This window comes from Aptenodytes patagonicus, chromosome 1 (genome assembly GCF_965638725.1).
Source record: "Aptenodytes patagonicus chromosome 1, bAptPat1.pri.cur, whole genome shotgun sequence".
NCBI classification, from domain to species: Eukaryota; Metazoa; Chordata; class Aves; order Sphenisciformes; family Spheniscidae; genus Aptenodytes; species Aptenodytes patagonicus.
Genome location: NC_134949.1, coordinates 111065409 through 111084217, shown reverse-complemented (window position 1 = coordinate 111084217; position 18809 = coordinate 111065409). Strand labels below are relative to the sequence as shown.

The window sequence follows — 18809 nt, the reverse complement described above, 5'->3', positions numbered from 1 at the left end:
GCAAATAATTTTCTAGCTTTTATTTTTATATATATATATATATACACACACATATATATACACACACATATATATAAAAGTTGTTTTGCAGGGACAGAGCCTTGGTCTCTGGAGTCCTGATTAAGAGTTGTTTTACTATAGAAGAGTCATGAAAAATAGTGCTAGAAGTTCATGTAGGAACTAATCTCAATTTAAATTAATATATTTCAGTTTAAGCCAATTTAAAATGAAGGAAGCAAGAACATGATTGTTACCAAGCTGAAAACCAAGACCCTACAGTGGCATAAAACAGTAAATATTTGTGCTATGAAGGATCCCAAGGACCTAAAATGCTATTTAAGGCCCCTTGGGCTGGATCTTATGTAGCTGCAAGAAAGCAGCTACCTTGCTTGTCTAAATCTAGATAGACAAACAGATGTATCTTGCAAGATAAGGAGGGAACATGGAAACAAGTTCACTGAAGAACTGGCACAGCTCCTTCCCATGTCCCACAGAAGGTTTCCCTAAGTGCAAGGCACAGGCAATGAGCAAGAGAAAAGAAAAATAATATTTAAGGGGAAGGAACAAGTACAATTGTCTACAGTTTTTCTTCAGAGACGGGATGGAAAATGAAGCAAAAGGAGAATGAAGGGATCATAGAATCATAGAATCATTGAGGTTGGAAAAGACCTCTAAGATCATTGAGTCCAACCATCAACCCAACACCACCATGCCCACTAAACCATGTCCCTAAGCGCCGCATCTACTTGTCTTTTAAATACCTCCAGGGATGGGGACTCCACCACTTCCCTGGGCAGCCTCTTCCAATGTTTCACCACTCTTTCAGGAAAGACATTTTTCCTCACGTCCAATCTAAACCTCCCCTGGCGCAACTTGAGGCCATTTCCTCTCGTCCTATCGCCAGTTACTTGGGAGAAGAGACCGACACCCACCTCGCTACAACCTCCTTTCAGGTAGTTGTAGAGAGCGATGAGGTCTCCCCTCAGCCTCCTTTTCTCCAGGCTAAACAACCCCAGTTCCCTCAGCCGCTCCTCATAAGACTTGTTCTCCAGACCCCTCACCAGCCTTGTTGCCCTTCTCTGGACACACTCCAGCACCTCAATGTCCTTCTTGTAGTGAGGGGCCCAAAACTGAACACAGGATTTGAGGTGCGGCCTCACCAGGGCCGAGCACAGGGGCACGATCACTTCCCTACTCCTGCTGGCCACACTGTTTCTGATACAGGCCAGGATGCCATTGGCCTTCTTGGCCACCTGGGCACACTGCCGGCTCATGTTCAGCTGGCTGTCGACCAACACCCCCAGGTCCTTTTCCGACAGGCAGCTTTCCAGCCACTCTTCCCCAAGCCTGTAGCGTTGCATGGGGTTGTTGTGGCCGAAGTGCAGGACCCGGCACTTGGCCTTGTTGAACCTCATACAGTTGGCCTCGGCCCATCGATCCAGCCCGTCCAGGTCCCTCTGCAGAGCCTTCCTACCCTCCAGCAGATCAACACTCCCACCCAACTTGGTGTCGTCTGCAAACTTACTGAGGGTGCACTCGATCCCCTCATCCAGATCATTGATAAAGATATTGAACAAGACCAGCCCCAATGGATGCATTGTATGCATTGTATGGATGTAGAGACAGAACAGTTTTGTAGTTGTAAGTTCAACTATTATTTTCAGGAAATATGTGAGAATTTTTACGTTGAATTTAAACATTGTCCAGTGGGTAACAACAGTGGCTGCTTTATTCTCAAGGTGAGATCAGAAGATTCCTGTAGTATTCTAGAAGTCTTATAACAACTTCTATTAGTCCTTGTTTAGCAATTGAGGAAGTAGACTCAAATCTTGAGCCTTTTTGTTATTTTTGTAGGGGGTTAAATTCACAATAAAGAATTTTAGTCAGATACAGGGTTTTATTTTGGATTTGTTTTCAAATCTTCGTATTAGAGAGGGCAAAGATCTACGTCTCCAAATGTTTTTCCACATACTTTTCTGGTTTTAATTAAGTTAATATTGGATGCATATTGTATTTCAGTATCACTACAATTACAAACAAAAATACCTGAGTACAAATAAAGGGTTTTTTCCTGTTATTACCCATAATAAAATTACTTCCACTATTTAATATAGGCACACACTGTGAATGCTTGGGGCTTTCTCTTTAAGTGTCATTTAAGTTCAGACAGTCAAATGTGTATTATCTATGTCAACATCTTCGTGGAAGCTTAGCTGTGGCGGAGGAAACCCTTGAAGAAGCGTCACCTGTGTCCCTACTAAAGCATTGTGCGGAAGAACTTACAATTTTTGTGATTTCCTAAAGCTGTATGACATCTTCTGACCAGTACTGGCCAGTCTCAGTATTAAAATCTCTGTCTAAAACAGGAGTTGGGTTGAACAAACTACAGCTACATTAGGATTGTTACTCCGTACCTGCTTTGAAAGCAGATCATTTAGACATAGCACAAGTTTCAAAACAATTGCTACTTTTTTATTATTACTATTAAAGAAACTGGCCATCCAGAGCATTCATTCACTACAGCAGGACGTTTATCATTGTCATGCTCATTTTCAGCCAAGCATGTGGAGTTTTTCCCTTTCTAGGTTAAGTCTTCCATGCCAGATGGGCACATGAAGCCCCAGAGATTACTTGCAAAGCTGCACAGAAAACTAAAATACAGACTGGAGGAAAGAATGCTCCCAATGGTTTGTGTTACAAGGGAACCAATTTACTGAAATGACAAAGCTTTCCTGCTCACATTTAAGTTTGCATACATCATTGATTGCCTATACTGGGATATTAGCAATTGGGAAGGAAAATAAAAGTCTTCAGTGAAAATTAAACATCCAGAAACATGAAAAATAAGAACAACAGCTTCCAGGATTTTTGCAGTGGTTTCTTACAGATACCCCGTAAGAAGGACAGAGAACTGTCCAGCGTGAAAAGTGAGAAAGACAGGAGAAAGCATTCGGTGTTCAACAACTTCTCTCAACAAGAATCTGCTTGCACATATGGAGTACAAATGATACTCCGACACAGGTGTAAGTAAATATTATTCCAGATCCTCAAAGAGAAATTCCAGGATACATTTGAGAACACAGATTTCCACTCCTGATACAACACTTTTTTAGAAGCGGTTTGTTTTTTCTTAAGGTGAGTATTGAGAAAGTTGCTTTGCTGTCTTTGTTTTCAGAAAAAGAAGGTGTGAGACGTTTATGGAAGGACCTAAGGAAGCAGAGGCACCTGGAGTGCATTCTCCAGGTGTTGTGAAAAGAGATTCCACTCTTCCCCTCACCCCACAGGAGGCTTCTCTTCCTCACCCTCAACATTTGCTCAAAACTGAAAGTTAAAGAACTAATTTATCACTGTATTTGCTTAACTAGATAGTATGCTGCAACATGCATTTTAAGTACACCAGACTGCAAGGATTCTGAATTTATATGTTTTCTCCTCCAACATTTATTACAATCTTTTCACCTTTTACATACAGCAAACTATAACGTAGTTACTGAAGCATTTGCGGTACTCAAGGATACACAATATTAATTGCTCAATCAACTTGCATTGACACACTGGATTTAACATGCCTCACTGAATTACTGATCTGTTTTCTAACCTTACCAAGTCAGTCTGGGGCAGAGACATCTGCAGTTTAGCTGACGTATTTTTTAAACACCTGCTTCCTTAACTATTGTAGTATCACTAATTTGAACGGAAGCGCACACATCATACCTTGCATGTTTTGATGCCTGACTACACACTTAGTAAATATTTCATTAACTCTTCTTCACTCTTGGGAAAAATTTCTGCATTTTATTGGAAACAATAGTTTTACTAGTATACCATATAATGAATTGATTTGTTCTGTACTGAAGTTGCAAATTAAAGCAACTCTTTTTTAAAGAAAACCACAAACATGGTATTTTTTGAGTATTCTTGTAATACCAAGGAAGAGAACATGTATCAGTACAGACGTGCTTAAATCAATTGCCACCATTGCCTTATTAATGTTCTCCAGTTTTTTAATTAGAAAAAATATATATTTTAAATATACTATCATGGAAGAAGGGCAATATACATCCAACAATACCCTTTAACTTGATAATACAAAACATTTAACAATAAAAGTTGAAGGGAATATTAAGCTAAAACTTCTATAATTTCCAAGTGTTTCATTGTCAGAAAACTCAGATGGTCATTTACAGCATGCTTTCAGCCTTTTCTTCCCCCCATGAGACTATCACAACTGCTATACAGAACTTGTCACACCACATTACAGAATTGTGATTTTTACTATAAAGTAAGGATTATTTTGCAAAGAAATTAAGGAACGTGAATATGGTAAAGAGCATCAAGCATAAATAGCTTCAGCATTTTGTATAAAGCTAAGAACAACGTTCAACTTTTAAGATGACTACATGGAACTGTAATTTGCTGATTAAGTGAGATTAACTATTGGACATTCTTGTAGCAATAGTGCTTAGGAAGCAATGCAACAGTTGTATTTTACAGCTTATGAACAAAAAGAAAGCATTGCTAACTGTTACTATTTCCCTGCTTCGATAGCAGCATGTGCCTCCTATCTCAGAGCTGTCTTTAGTAAATTCACTGTTAATAACCTAAAAAGTTTAGGAGAGTAGAATAATAGAGACGAAAGACAACCCAGCTGTGTAAGGCAAGGCTCACCACCTGACAAACTGGCAGAACAACAATTAAAATACTAGTCCGAGTTGTGAATCAGAGTAACCTGAACTAGAGCTTATCACATTTCTAAAAGTTATTTCTATTACAATTAGGAACCACATTGATTTTATTTTCCTGTCTTATAATACATCTTACAGACAGAAAAACAATGCATATTACCTTTTGTACTAAATCTTTATAAAAGCATTTATGCTCCAAACTTCAGCATTGTGATAAATACTGTGGATGTAAGATGATGTCAGATCGTTTTATTTCCCTGCCAAGCATTCTGTAGATGAGAAAATGAAAGACTTGTTCCTAAGATTACTTACCCATGAAGTTCAGATAGCTCTCTCCTCCAAGTGCATGAGTAATGAGACGAATCATTTTATGAAGCTGTATTCCACGATCAATAACTGGAGTAAGAGGCGAAAGCACACTCATGTTTGTATACATCTCTGCATCCATCAGTCGAAACGCCAATGTCTTATCACCAACAAGCGCCTATAACAGTTCAAAAAAAAAGTGAAAAACACCCTTGGGTGTACTAGAAGTGTTTCTAACATTTTTTTTTTTAAAGCAGGCACTCTATATCGTAAGGGGAGGACTCGGAAGATTGGCGAGCAGTCAAGGACATCACGGTGGGCGCGATCTAGTCCCTGTTCACAAAGAAAACATCCTGCCACCGCCGATGATCATCAGGTCACAGTGACCATGGCTTCTAATTACTGCAACATTGTGTTATGTGTAATCACGTGGGCGTGATATATATATAATCTGCTGCCAAAAAGAGAAAGTATGTAAATTGAGGTAGGGACGTCCCTGAGCTGAGCCTCGACTGGATGCCAGACCCGACCATCTGTTCTCCCCTTGCAACCCTCCATGTGGTTACTGGGGCTCCCCGCACCAATGGGAGTGTGAGTATATGATCAATAAACTAATAGCTGTCTAACCCCTGTTGTGGTCCCACATTTCACCTGATGGGATCGAACTGCACAATTACTTCTGAGAACCTTCTTGCCTACAGATATCAAATGTGAAATGTTAGCGTCAACTCAATAAGCCACAAGTGACCTACCATTTTTGACTTTTTATAGAAAACACAGAAAATAAGAAAGCAAACATCTCAAGCAAAGTTCCTGGGAAGTACAAATAAAGGGCTATTAACAACATGCCTGATTTAGAGATGCAGAGTGAATATGAAACATTCGTTTATATGCTATCAAGAATGTGACTGGTTTTCTGTGATTTCACACAAGAGAGAAAAACTAACTAGTAATTCTGTCTAAAAACAGTGACTGAATTACTACCTTGCTAGTGTTTACTGTTACTTGAGAAAGGCCACACAAATGCTATGTAACAAGGATTATTCTAATATATCAGCATGCAGGTAGCTGAAAACATTTTGGAGCATTTGTATGTAAATAGCTAACTTTTGTTCAATTAGCCCAATTCTCATTTTATGGTCTAGCATGAAAACTCACTAGATTCCAGAGAGACAGATGAGTTGTAAACAGGTCTAGCTGAAAAGCACCATCATCCTTTAGTTTTCCAACTAACAGTATAACAGCATATCTAGATGATTCCCTCAAGTAAAAAAAGAATCTTTAAAAAAAAAAAATCCTATGCAACAATGGCAAGACTGAAGACTGCAATGAGCAACTGCAAGGAACAGCTCTTCTCTGGACTCAGAATGTGGCATTTGTTAGTGTCATTTAACATCCCCTAATCTTTCCATTAGAAGAGGAGGTAAATGTTCCCTATTCACATTTTCTATGCCAGTCATGATTTTATAAGCTGTTATCCTTCCCCCTTCAATAATCTCTTTTCTACCCTGAAATCTTAGTCTATTTAGTCGTCTTCTTATGAAAACCAATCCACACCTCCTATTATTCTCACTAACTCTCTCTCAGCATTTTTTCCAGTTAAGCTGTATATCCTTTGAGATAACAGGACCAAATCTGCCTCCGACGTTCAAGATGCACACAAACCGTGAAAGACTACCATGGCATACTGATTTTGCTCTTCGCTTTCCATTCCATTCATAATTCCAAGTTCTGTATCTGCTTTTTTGACACCTATTAGCATTGAGTTGCTGTTTTCACACACTTCTTATAACCGTGAGGCTCTGTATTCTGACTGGTAATAGTCAGCTCGTAGCCCATTGTTACAGATCAGAAACTGGAATTGTTTCAGCCCCTCATGTGCTGAAAGTATCTCCGCATTGAATTTTATCTACACCCCCATTTTGTTTCTCTATCCTGCTTTTCACATATCATCCTGGTGTCCATCTGCAATCGTCATAGTTGCTCTTCTTTTTTTAAATTTCAAATAAATAGATCTTCTTCCCAAGTATGAGATTCTAGAACAAAAATACATAGTGATATGGAAAACAACTCAATTGATAAAATCCAGCATGAAATAAAAAGAACAGCACCAGTAATGTTATATGTCATGCTTTAGGATGAAGCAAATAATCACAGAATAATACGCATTTCCAAGTAATACCTGAAGTTCTTTACCACGACTGGGACTCTTCTCTTGTGCCTTAAGTAAACACTGTGTAACAGTGTGAGATAAGAATGTAAATAGGTACACAAAAGGAAGCTGATAAACTCAGAATTATCTTTTTAAAATAAAATATAGGTCTCGTTTTGGACAATTCTGTAGACTTTTGTTATAGAAGGTATAGGAAATAGAATGTCAACCTCTGTCATGTAGAAGAAAGAGGTTAAGGTAGGTTACTTAAGCCTTTTATTAGAAAATGGATTATATTTTTTAAAGTTCCTAATTTTGAAATTCTCAACCAATGCGTTTTCTGATTCTTCAGAAACAACCATTACAAAGGATTGCGGGAGATGAGCGTTATCCAAACTTGTCATTACTTTTTCATTTTTCTGTGTACAGAACCATTACAATTGCTGTGTTTTGAATCAAAGTGTTAAAGAATATTTCATTTAGATTTCTAAAGAGGATTGGCATTTGCAGTCCTTTCAGAGAGGAAACATTTTCTTGAAGGGAATACAACAGTTGCAAACACTGATTCAGTGAACAAATTTGCTAAATTGTGATATTGTTTATGCTTATCATAAATAGTTCTCCAGCTTACTTTATGAAACCAGATTTTCAAAAGTATGGATTATATGCCTTCCTACGTCAGGCAGGCAAAACAAGAAACTAGGATTCATTTCTTAAAAAACAAAACAAAACTGAAAAACACCACCACCCACGCACTCCAAGCAGGACTCCTTTATTAAAAAGAAAGATTAAAAAAAACCCACCACCACAAGAAAACCCAAACAAAAAAAAGAGCAGTAGTCCAGATCTACCTATCTCTGAAACTGTTGTCTATCCTTCTCAACTCTTGCCCCAATTTTTAAAAAACAAAATCTACTAAAGCCTCTAAACCTCATCTTTTACTTGCTTATATATAAACAAATAGATACAATACCTGATCATGGCTTTCTGCATATGCAATGTACTTTTCTTCATACCGTCTGTTTGTTAATGTATGCACAATATTGCCCATATTCCAGTCTTCATCTTTCAGCTCCTTAATTATCTGCAGAAATAAAGAAGAGATCATTGAAAAATTATTTCTGTTTTAACTAAAAGCACATTACTACCGTTGTTCATTATCTTGGCACAGAAATTTCCAATGAATTGTGAACTGTGTTACTTTAACTTCTCCTATTCCCAACTTTGGAGCAACGAGCTTTCTTTAGATTTTTTTCAAATCTAAAGATTTGTTTCTTTTGAATTCCCCTACTTAAATATAATAACTAGAACATTTTGCTTCTCCTGTACTTCCACATATAAGCATGGAAAATTGGACTTGCCATCTATCATGTGAATCCTCTGATACAGTCGGCAATGCGATTGCCAGGAGCTGCAAGAGAGCACTGCACCAAAAACTGGGGGGGGGGGGGGGGGGGGGAATATGTGGGCACACACACCTACCTACATGCGGTATTTCAAGTAACCCTGGCACATGGCAGCTTCCAAATATAGCTGAAGGACTGGGCTGTGTGGTAGAGAATGGATCACTGCAAGATAGCACTAATGCTATTGCTATGAAGTACACGATAACGTGAGAAGGTGCTCAGTGCAGAGACTTGCATGTTCCCTGATCTGTGAATTCCCAGTCTATTCCAAACCACAGGTTGAATGCCAAAGCTTTGGAATACAAAACAAGCTTTACATTTTTTTGTCATGCTAGCTCCTGATTTTTAGGAATTTAATTAAATCATATCAACAGGAATTTTCTGTCTCATATGACGCTATTTCCTCCCTCTTCTAAACCTAGTCCAATATCAGTGTTAGTCCTTTCTTTTTTCTGTAGAACTTCATAGACCTCCATTGATCACTACAACTGAAATACATATAGATAAATATATAGACAAAAATAAAGGTGATTAAAAGGCAATAACATCAAGATGGCTAATATGATGCTGTAAAATTTAACATTCTGATTGTAACTGGCCATGTACTCCTAAACAGCTTTTTTTTTTTTTAAATAACTCTAAATTCTGGCCCTGAAAACATTCAGGTCCCTATGCAGCATCATATAATGTACTAGATCGATCTTTAAGGTGAACTAGTACAGCCACTGTTATTACAATCAGCTTATCTCACCTACTTTTACAGATCCCTAAGAATTACTTCATGGAACCCTGGAGATCCTTCAGATCTACAACTGCTTTCAGGAAGTTGCCTAGAAAACTTGCTATTAACAGGTACATACTTAAAAGCTGGAGAGAAACGAGAGCAAGCAGTCTCAAGTTTAATGATGCTGTCCCTGTTGGAAAAGCTGGCAAGTTTGTCTTCTGAATGAAAAGAAGGTTTGAAAACTGGTTTTCAATCTGCCCTCCACCTCCTAGTTACAAAAGTGAAAGATGCTGAAGATAAGTTAATTTGCTTTTTATTTTAAGCTACTCACTACATTGATTGAAGCATTAATGCTCATATAAAACATTTATTGTTTTCAGATCATCATGATAGCCTGAGGGATTTGGATGCAATCTTCTAACTGAAAAACATTCTCTAAGACATCAGTAGAAGCCTTTTGAGATCATTTACTGTTTTATTCCTTTTCTTGTGATTCTCTGTATTAAGGAAAAGGTGATTTAAATCCTTATCGTAGTCGGTGTTTATTAGTATATTATTGTTCTTGAAGAGCATTTACAGATTTTTATTATTCTTTTTGTAACTGGTGTTTGTACAATTCACATTTACTTTGGTTAAACTTTCACCTCTATGTTCCAGGCCAATTATTATGCCCAATTTCAGGAGGGTTCGCTGCATGTTTTTGTTTGGTTTTTTTTAATATTTATATGCATATTGTGAACTTATTATCTACCTGTTTACATTCAATATAGACTACACATTCTACAGCTGTTGAGAGATACAGGTTATTTCAAACAAAATTAGTTTATGTGTATTGTATGAAAAAAACAAATATCAGCTAGAATGCAAAGAATAGCCCCTGAACTTACTTATCTTCTGAAACCTACATGGTATCTTACAGCTCTCATTTCAGCCCCTAATACCTGTGGCTCAAGCCTGTCAGAATTTATTTTAATAGGACGTTAACAGAAGAGAGTAAAATTTGTCAGTAGGATTCAGAAGTGTTTTTGTGTATGCACAGATGGAGAAACATCCCACTTTGAAGAGCAGAACATATTTTTAAAAAATTCTCACCTGTATCCACTTATCTGGAATAGCCATGGCTAGTCGATAATCAAAACCCCCTCCTCCCTCTGCAATAGGACGACAAAGAGCTGGCATTCCAGAAACATCCTTAAATAAAAAACCACAACGTATTTCGCATAGCATTGCAATTATTAGTTCAGATTTTCTACCATATAGTAATACTTCTATACAAACACTCTGTAAACTATAATCAGCTTCATAGATTGACTTGGGTAAGGGAGAAAAAAAATTCAGTGAGTGATTACTACACCCAGATTTGCTGTTTGAATGGAAAAGTTACAGGGAAAAGCATTATGACTTTTCTCTTCAAATACTCTACTACAAAATATTTTAATGGAGTAGATGTTTGAGGGGAAAGAGACCTCAGTAGATGCAGAATTTGAAATAATCAGCTCTCTTGAGCTCCAAGTAATCAATAGAAAGTAGAAAGTAGTCAACAAAAGACAAATTAAACCTTCATTTTGTTTATTGATGTTTTGCATAAAGAATGGTATAAAAATAAAAGGCTGAATATAAAGTACAGTAAAGAAGAAAAATACAATCTCTACTCTTTTCCTAAATGCACAAAACCAAAACTAATGATCCAGCTAGCCCTGAAAAGTGACATGCTCTTAATTTTCCAGTTTCATATTGATGAAGGCCGATCATTCTTAAATTTGCAATTCAAAGTTCTTAAAATATTTATTTCACCGTTTTATTAGGCAATTATGTCACATAGCATTCTTTTTCTAAAGTTAGCTTATCTATACAGAAAATGCAAATCTCCAATAATTGCAAAGTATCTATTAGTACTCAATTTTATTAACTTATGTCAGTGAGAAGCCATTCCACCACAACAGTTATGGATTAACGTACACCTTTTGCGTCCACACAAGAGAATTTATGGAATTAAATTCTGACTAGAACCACGGTTTATTTAGGAAGCTCATTCTGGTTTTCTGGATTCAATCCAATTAGACTAGTGAAAAAGATATTTGCACTTGAAGTTATACATACATACGCATACCTGCATACACACACACCCCCTCTGCCCCCGCTCCCCACTGACGTAAGTGGGGAGACTGACCACGTCATCACGAAGCTCATGGATGGCATCCTGGAGGCCGGAAGGCAGGGCTGCCATCCAGAGGGACCCTGACTGGCTGGAGGAATCGATCAACAACAAGCTCAGGAAGTTCAGCAAGGGCAATTGTCGAATCTTGCCCCTGGGATGGACTAACGCCTGCATCCATACAGGCTGGGGGCTACCAGGCTGGGGAGCGGCTCTTCTGGGAAGGCCCTGGGGCTCCGGGCCAGCAGCAAGCTGAGCGTGAGCCAGCAGCCTGTCCTGGCAGCAGAGATGGCCAGCACCACCCTGGGCTGTATGAACCGCAAAGCCAGGAGATCAAAGGAGGGGATTATCCCCCTTTATTCAGCAGTCACGAGATCACACAGAAAACTGCATCCACATTCCACACGCTGTAAATACTAAATAATGAAGCGGAAATTCTTTCCAAACTTTTAGATATTATAAAAGGAGGTTCATTAGTTCTCCTAAATCAGTCAGAAAGGATAAAAACAGACTAAAGCTCTCCAATTTATGCAGGACAAGATGATCTGAAACACAAGCCTTTCTCTGTGATGCTATGATCACAGAGATCATAGCTGGACAAGGTCTGAGTCTGAGATTTAAGTAGCTCCCATCTACTTTAGTCACAATTTTGAAAGCCGGAGTTTTGGGAAGTAAAATTCCAAATGTAATACTATTTCTATCAATCTATATCTACAGATTTTACCTGAACACTAAAAAACAAAAAAATAAAATAAAAATTCAGTGTTAGTTTCTTCAGTATATTTTCCATCAAATGTAAAACAGCCAATGCCTAAGCATTTGTTCAGACCTTAGTTTGAAATGAGCTGCATTAAAAAAAAAGAAATCACAGCAGGAGGGGGTTTTTTGCCTGTTAGTTTTTACAATCTTCAGGCATGATGTAATTTTACTTAACATTTTTTCTTCTCATTATACAAAACTGTAATTGCAGCTTTATTTAGAAGGCCAAAATGAAAAATAAGCATATAGTCAATAATACCTAAACCTTAGAAATTACTAAGACAGTGAATATACAGAATATTAAAAAGCTGTAAAAATTATCAGTTAAATAATTAAAGAATATATTATAATTAGTTATGGCTAGACAAAAACATTTTTCTCATGTGGCACTCATTCCATCATCATTATAGGCAAGCAGACATTCTTCATTGCCTTTTGCAATTTTCAATTACGTCAATAGTTTCTCCTTCTAAAATTCTTTAACCATGCAGCACGTTGATCAATGCTATATTTCGTTTAGTGACTCCCGCAGGCAGTAAAAGGATGTATTGAAACAGCAGCAGTTTTCAACTCAAGCAAGTGAAACTGAAGACACATCTTATTAAAAAACTCTTAGGCCAGGTAACACAAGCAGACTGAACTCAGAATTTCATTGGTAGGAATGCTTATCACCTAAGACTACCTAGAAAATGAACAAATTTCACTTCAAATAAGCCTACAGCTCAATGAAACCGTCTAAAGTCTGCTGGTGATTGGTCACCAGATGCTGTTTTTGATAGCTTGTTATTATGCTTTTAGCAGTGGTTGTCTATAAAATAAAACTTTACCATAAGTAAGAAATGAAGTTAAGCAGTATTTCGTTTTCTGAAGATAAATAGGGAACTCTTAAGCAATACAAAAAGTTTTATTAGAAATCCATATAGTCCCTAATGATATCAGACAGATGCAACCTTTTCTTTTAAACAAAAATAATTATTTAAACATAGTAACAGAAGATCCTCAAGGTTTAGATGATTTTCTCATTTAGATAAAGAGAAAATATCAGTAAAACCGTACCTATTCATAGAACTTTAATGCTCTGGTGTTTCATACTATTAAAGATTCCATGTGCTAACAATAATATTTTTCAGTCAAAAAAGTTTAATTGTTCTCAAACAACTCAAGTAATATAGTCTATTTACTCCCTCAGAATCCTGGAGAAACTTAATAGTAAATTTAAATTAGCATACACATTCAACATTTATAAATTTACTGCATTTATTTTGAAGTGGAATTGTCAATTATGCCAATATAATTCAAAATATACAAAACTACACTAGGGCTGTTAATCTTTAGTACCATGAATCATTAGTGACAAGTAGCTATCATGCAAAAACAATAAACTAATAAAGACAAATCTCATTACAAGTTCAAGGAGATGAAGGGAAAAAAAAAATCCCCACATTAACTAATGACCCATTAATGCAGTGAAAATTCCCGAAGTGCATATTCCAGTTGTTTTTCCCCACAAGGCAAAGTCTGTCCACTAATTAATATTTCTCAGCTCATGTCACTCATTGAGTACCTGAAGTGTGACTTGATAATTAACAGGAAATTCACATCCCAAAGCAAACTAATCAATATTAATGTCATTGAGGATGGCAAATTCTGATCTTACCTCTGCTATGGTTATGCATTCCGGATGCAAGAAATTAATCATGTGGTTGGCCAGCATTAGATAACACAAAGCATCTTCATCCACATGTAGGCCAAAATATTCATTGTAATCTCCACTGAATCCTGTGCCTAATAAGACAGGAAGTTTTAAAGGCCACAGTCGCTTTTCTTAAAAAAACCCACAGATATTTTGCAATATGCAATTTTATAAGCACTAAATTTATTCATAATTTCAGATCTATCCACATAGCAGCACCACAAGATATTAGTGAATCTGGAATTTTTGGAGCATTCAGTGAACTTTATAGCACTCTTTCCACAGCAAGAGAGCTGCAACAGAACTGCTGAGATTAGAGTTGATTAAATTACTTACCAATCCCATGATGGTGATACAACATAGAGGTAATACCATCAAATCGGAAGCCATCAAAGTGATAGTCTTCGATCCACATTCTCAAGTTAGACAGAAGGAATCTTAAAACTTCCCAGCTGAAATAACATGAATATATTTTATAAGCTTTAGAAACCTTGGGATCAACTAGAGTTCCTTATACCATGTTCCCCACTTGCATATACGATACTTGTACTGGACATTTTACCATTTTAATGACTTCTTCCCTGTTTTTCATTAGCCTTTTCCTAAAAAGTTTGTCTTCCTTAAATCTTTGTCTTTTACTGCACGTAATTTTAAGATTGCAGATAGGGGTTTAGGAAAAAATGTCAACTATCTATATAGAATCTAAATAGGTTAGTGTTTGAACACATATATTACATTTTAATACCCATACTCGCCACTGTACTTTTCCTTTGCCTCTCTAAAGATGGTTATACTCTGTTGGAAAGGATCTTATATAAATGGAAAGAAAATTATAATAGGTAAGATTTTGTCCCCAAGATTTTATGGATTTACAGCAATTTCTAGGCATAATAAAAGCTGTCATCCGTCCCGTCCCCCCCAATTATTTACAAATCACGTCACCAGTAGATTACCAAATCACCTGCTGTGTTGCAAATTTACACATTTGAAGAGTAAACCAACTTACAGAAGTTGAGGAGACATTTTTTGAAATTCAGAACAACAGGAATGGGGTATAAACACACACACAAAGCGCGGACATGAAATCAAAAAGAGGTTCCAAAGCAAGTAAGGATGTGGAGGCATTTGTGAACAAAATTCATATCAAAGAACAAAATAGTTTCAGGAACAGCCTTCCTACTATTCATCCTCTCCTCTCCTAGAACACTGGTCTCAGTAGCTTCAAAGACCCCCTGTCTTATTTCTACTGTTCACCCTCTGTGCCACTACCCTTCCTGCCACCCTGGGCACAGGCTGCCTCAGGTGCATCTCCTGCAAGCTATGGCTCCAAAGAGCTCACACCCATCTCAGACGGCCAACCACATGAGGTAGTGAAACTTTTTTTGCCCACGTCTTCAACACTTGCCAATGTTATGATTTCTCTCTAATCCATTTCCCAAGGTAGCACAACTACGACCCCGCTTACTACCAAGTTTCTGTTCAGAGAAGAGTGCAAGCTACACAGCAGCATGCAGGGTCTCACCAGCCACCCTCTGGTGGGTGAGATAGAAGGGGGACACCTAGCACAAAGCACATCAGTCAGCGTCATTGTTAAATTTACCTGTGCACGTAGCTGGCATAAGGCAGTGAAGGAGACCCTTTCTACATTTCACTTTATCTAACAGACTTTGAGGCAGTAGACTCATGAGGTAATTATGACACAGGAATAAACTCCATTTTGACAAAACAAATGTCCCCGCCTTCCTTTCTCCAAAAAACTTCCTCATATGAAAGGTGCTTTAAGTCTGGAGTTAGTGGTATTACATGAAAAGAGGGAGAGGCTGTGGACACACTATAAAGCTGGTAAAATCCTGATGTCACCGAATAGCCAATTCTTATTTACTTTCATAGGATTATTATATTTCCGCTGCTCTTTGCATGTACTGCACACAGGTATACACTTGTGCATATAAAGACAGAAATATTACCAAATCAAAAAATCCAAATTTAGGAAATACGAATCAGTTCAATACAAATTGCCTCAGTTCAATACCTTTTCTGGGCATGCATTACACAAAAAGATTTTTTGTTCCATTCCTGTGTTCCCCTGCCTCGCCCCAAATCATCCAATTCATAAGATAACACTATACTGGGAAGATGTCAGGATCTTGTTTACAGAACCTTTTATATATTTGTTATTTCTCAGGTGAGATGATTTGCAATGAATGAACGATAAAGAGAGAATGCTCTGATACTAAAAGGAATAGAAAGGTATCAAAAGTCCTACGAACTGGCAAGCTGGTCACAAAAATACAACTTTGTGCAAATGCTTGCTGTATCTTTTTCTGTATATTTGATGCTGGGTCAGAAAGCTATTTGCTGCAAGCTAAACACTGTGAGCAAAGTCAAAGCAGTAGTTCTATTGCAATAAAAATACTATCTCACGCAGAATTAAGATAATGCATGTACAAAGAGTAGATTAATTGCTACAAGCACCAGCCAGACTTAAAAGTTATTTCTCCTCATTACAGACTGCTTGACTTTATAACCTTAAAGTTCTTAAGATGGTGAAGAGGATTTGTAATTTACATTTGTAAATGTACATTTACAATTTACATGAGATTTACATTTGTAAAACATACACAGAAGTCCCAGAACGGATAACAAATATAATTTTTTCCACCATTGTTAGCACTGAAGACTGATCCTTGGAAAAAGATGGAGAACCAGTATGAAAATAAATTGTAATGACTTTTACATGAAAAAGTGACTAGAGATAAGAGCAAGCAAGATGAATTTGTTGAACCAAAAGATTAGTTCGCAAATTGATGAGACCAAAAACCTGGGTAGGAGCAGATGTTTTCCAACCATCTGATTGCACATGGGAGAGAAGACAGTAAATAAATAAACAAACAAACATACATGTGATTCTGGTCTAACCTTGGAAAAATTCAGTTTTAGGATAGTTTCTAGGAAGGATGTCAAATACTAGCAACCATACTGACTTTTAGAGAGATAACTACACAGCTCCAAAACACAAGCCAGAACAACAGTTTTTTTGAAACATGCAAATCATACAAACCATACAGAGGTTCATGATTTCATCCAAGTCAATTTGTTTATGGGAGCAGCAGCATTACAAATAGAAGTTGACAGAAGTAACAAATAACTCTGCAGAATGCCAGTAGAGGCCAAAATCATAGCGTAATTGAAATACATCCACCATATAAGCAATAACTCAGGAACACTTCTAAAAGAAGTACATTCTCATAATTTTACAGACAGATACTGAAACAGGATAGCATTCATTAAGAATGTAATTTCTTTTGGGCAAAAGCCATATCTTAAATTATATCCTAACAGTCTCTCACATTTTTGCATACCATAAAATTGATAAAGTTTTTCATTGCATGCATGATCTAAAAGAGGAAAATATATGCTGTATTATCATTAAGGAACAGAATGATTTACACTGTAAGAAATTTAAGTAATTCAGAATTCACTCAGACATCATTCAAAACAAAGAAGGCCTTTGCAGAGAAGTCTTACTGTTTTTTCTTCCCCCTTGGGGGCAATAGCTCACACATTAAAAACCGATTTCTCGTTTGAAAAAGTGAAATGAGCATATCTAGCTAGATGACCTGGTTTCACAAGGTGATGAGAAATTTAACAACTTTCCTATACAAGGTGAGCAGAAAACCTGTGAAATTGCTCACAAGTCACACTCATTATTTACTTTTCTTTCCTCCTGTACTGTCGCGAATGGAGTGAGGCTGCACGTCACTCATAAGAGAAGCAACAATACACTTTATTGATAGAAAACAGTGAGTTAAAGTGTGAGTTAACAAAAGTTCAATGGTAAATGCGACAGTGAACAACATTCGATGGCAAGGTACACTTAATTATTTACTGCATAGAGGACAGGGTCAGACATTACTGTCAGGGGGACCCTCCCGTTGAGTCATGAGGTTCAGAAAGGACCCCCTTGCTTTCTAAACTTCTCAGAGAGGAGTTTAGGTGCGCCTGGATCCAATTCTAGTCCCCTTCTTGGTCAACAGTTTGCATCTAAAGGATTATATATGTGCAATCAATCCTTTATATCACTTAGCTAAGATTTCAAAGTTTAGCACGCTATTAGTCACTTACTGAATATCTGTTGTGGCAAGGAATCTCTCAACCTCGAGTAGTAACCTTGAGAGGCGTCCCTACTCAAGGGGAGATCCCACCGTGCGGCCCGCTGCCGGGCAGGAGAGCTCAACGGGCCCTGGGCTGTCCACTATTTATAGAGTAAGACGATTGACTTATAGTCACATTTGCGTATCAGCAAGTCATTTGACTCACTGCTCCAGGCAGCCCTTGGCTACTATGTTGCCATCCATTCCCAAAGTCCAGCATAACCTGGATGCAGCCACAACGACCCCCACTGGTGGTCATTGCTTACGCAGGGCAGGGGGAGTGCACCGCCACATGTACTAATAAAAAAGCAAAGTAATGATTCACCCTAAGACTTCTAAATTCCAATCCATGATGAACATCAAATATTTCGATGCAAGCAAGTAATGCCTTTAAACCAGTTAATTTCATCACTACGGACAAAAAAACCCCAACCACCATTGGCTGTACCTAAAGCAGTTTGAAGCTGCAATTCTTGAACCATATCAACGTTGACATTCAGGAACTGCACTTATTATTATGTATTATAGAAAATGAGTGGAACTGCTGACCTTATAAGAATCTAGACTTCTATGATGATTTACCTGTTTTCAATTCTTAGTGTTTAATTAACTTAACACATAGTAGCATTGAACCGCTAAAATATTACTTTTCGAATTATCCCCAAACATTTCAACAGCTGATCGGCTTAAATTCCACCAACAGGTTGCTAAACAAAGAAACTGGCACTCAGTCTCATAATGCTAACTTTCAGTGAATCTGGTCAAGTTATTTTAT

General features: G+C 37.4%; 1 protein-coding gene across 2 annotated transcripts in view; it reads right to left on the bottom strand.

Moving 5' to 3' along the window:
• Positions 1-18809, bottom strand: part of GBE1 (1,4-alpha-glucan branching enzyme 1) — a 177102-nt gene that overhangs the window by 60192 nt on the left and 98101 nt on the right. For both annotated transcript variants that reach the window (XM_076351805.1, XM_076351814.1), the window contains exons 8-12: positions 14217-14332; positions 13845-13972; positions 10366-10464; positions 8117-8227; positions 4998-5169 (exon numbers count right to left, since the gene is read on the bottom strand). In XM_076351805.1, the coding sequence (XP_076207920.1) occupies positions 4998-5169; positions 8117-8227; positions 10366-10464; positions 13845-13972; positions 14217-14332 (626 nt within the window). The remainder of the gene's footprint in view (positions 1-4997; positions 5170-8116; positions 8228-10365; positions 10465-13844; positions 13973-14216; positions 14333-18809) is intronic.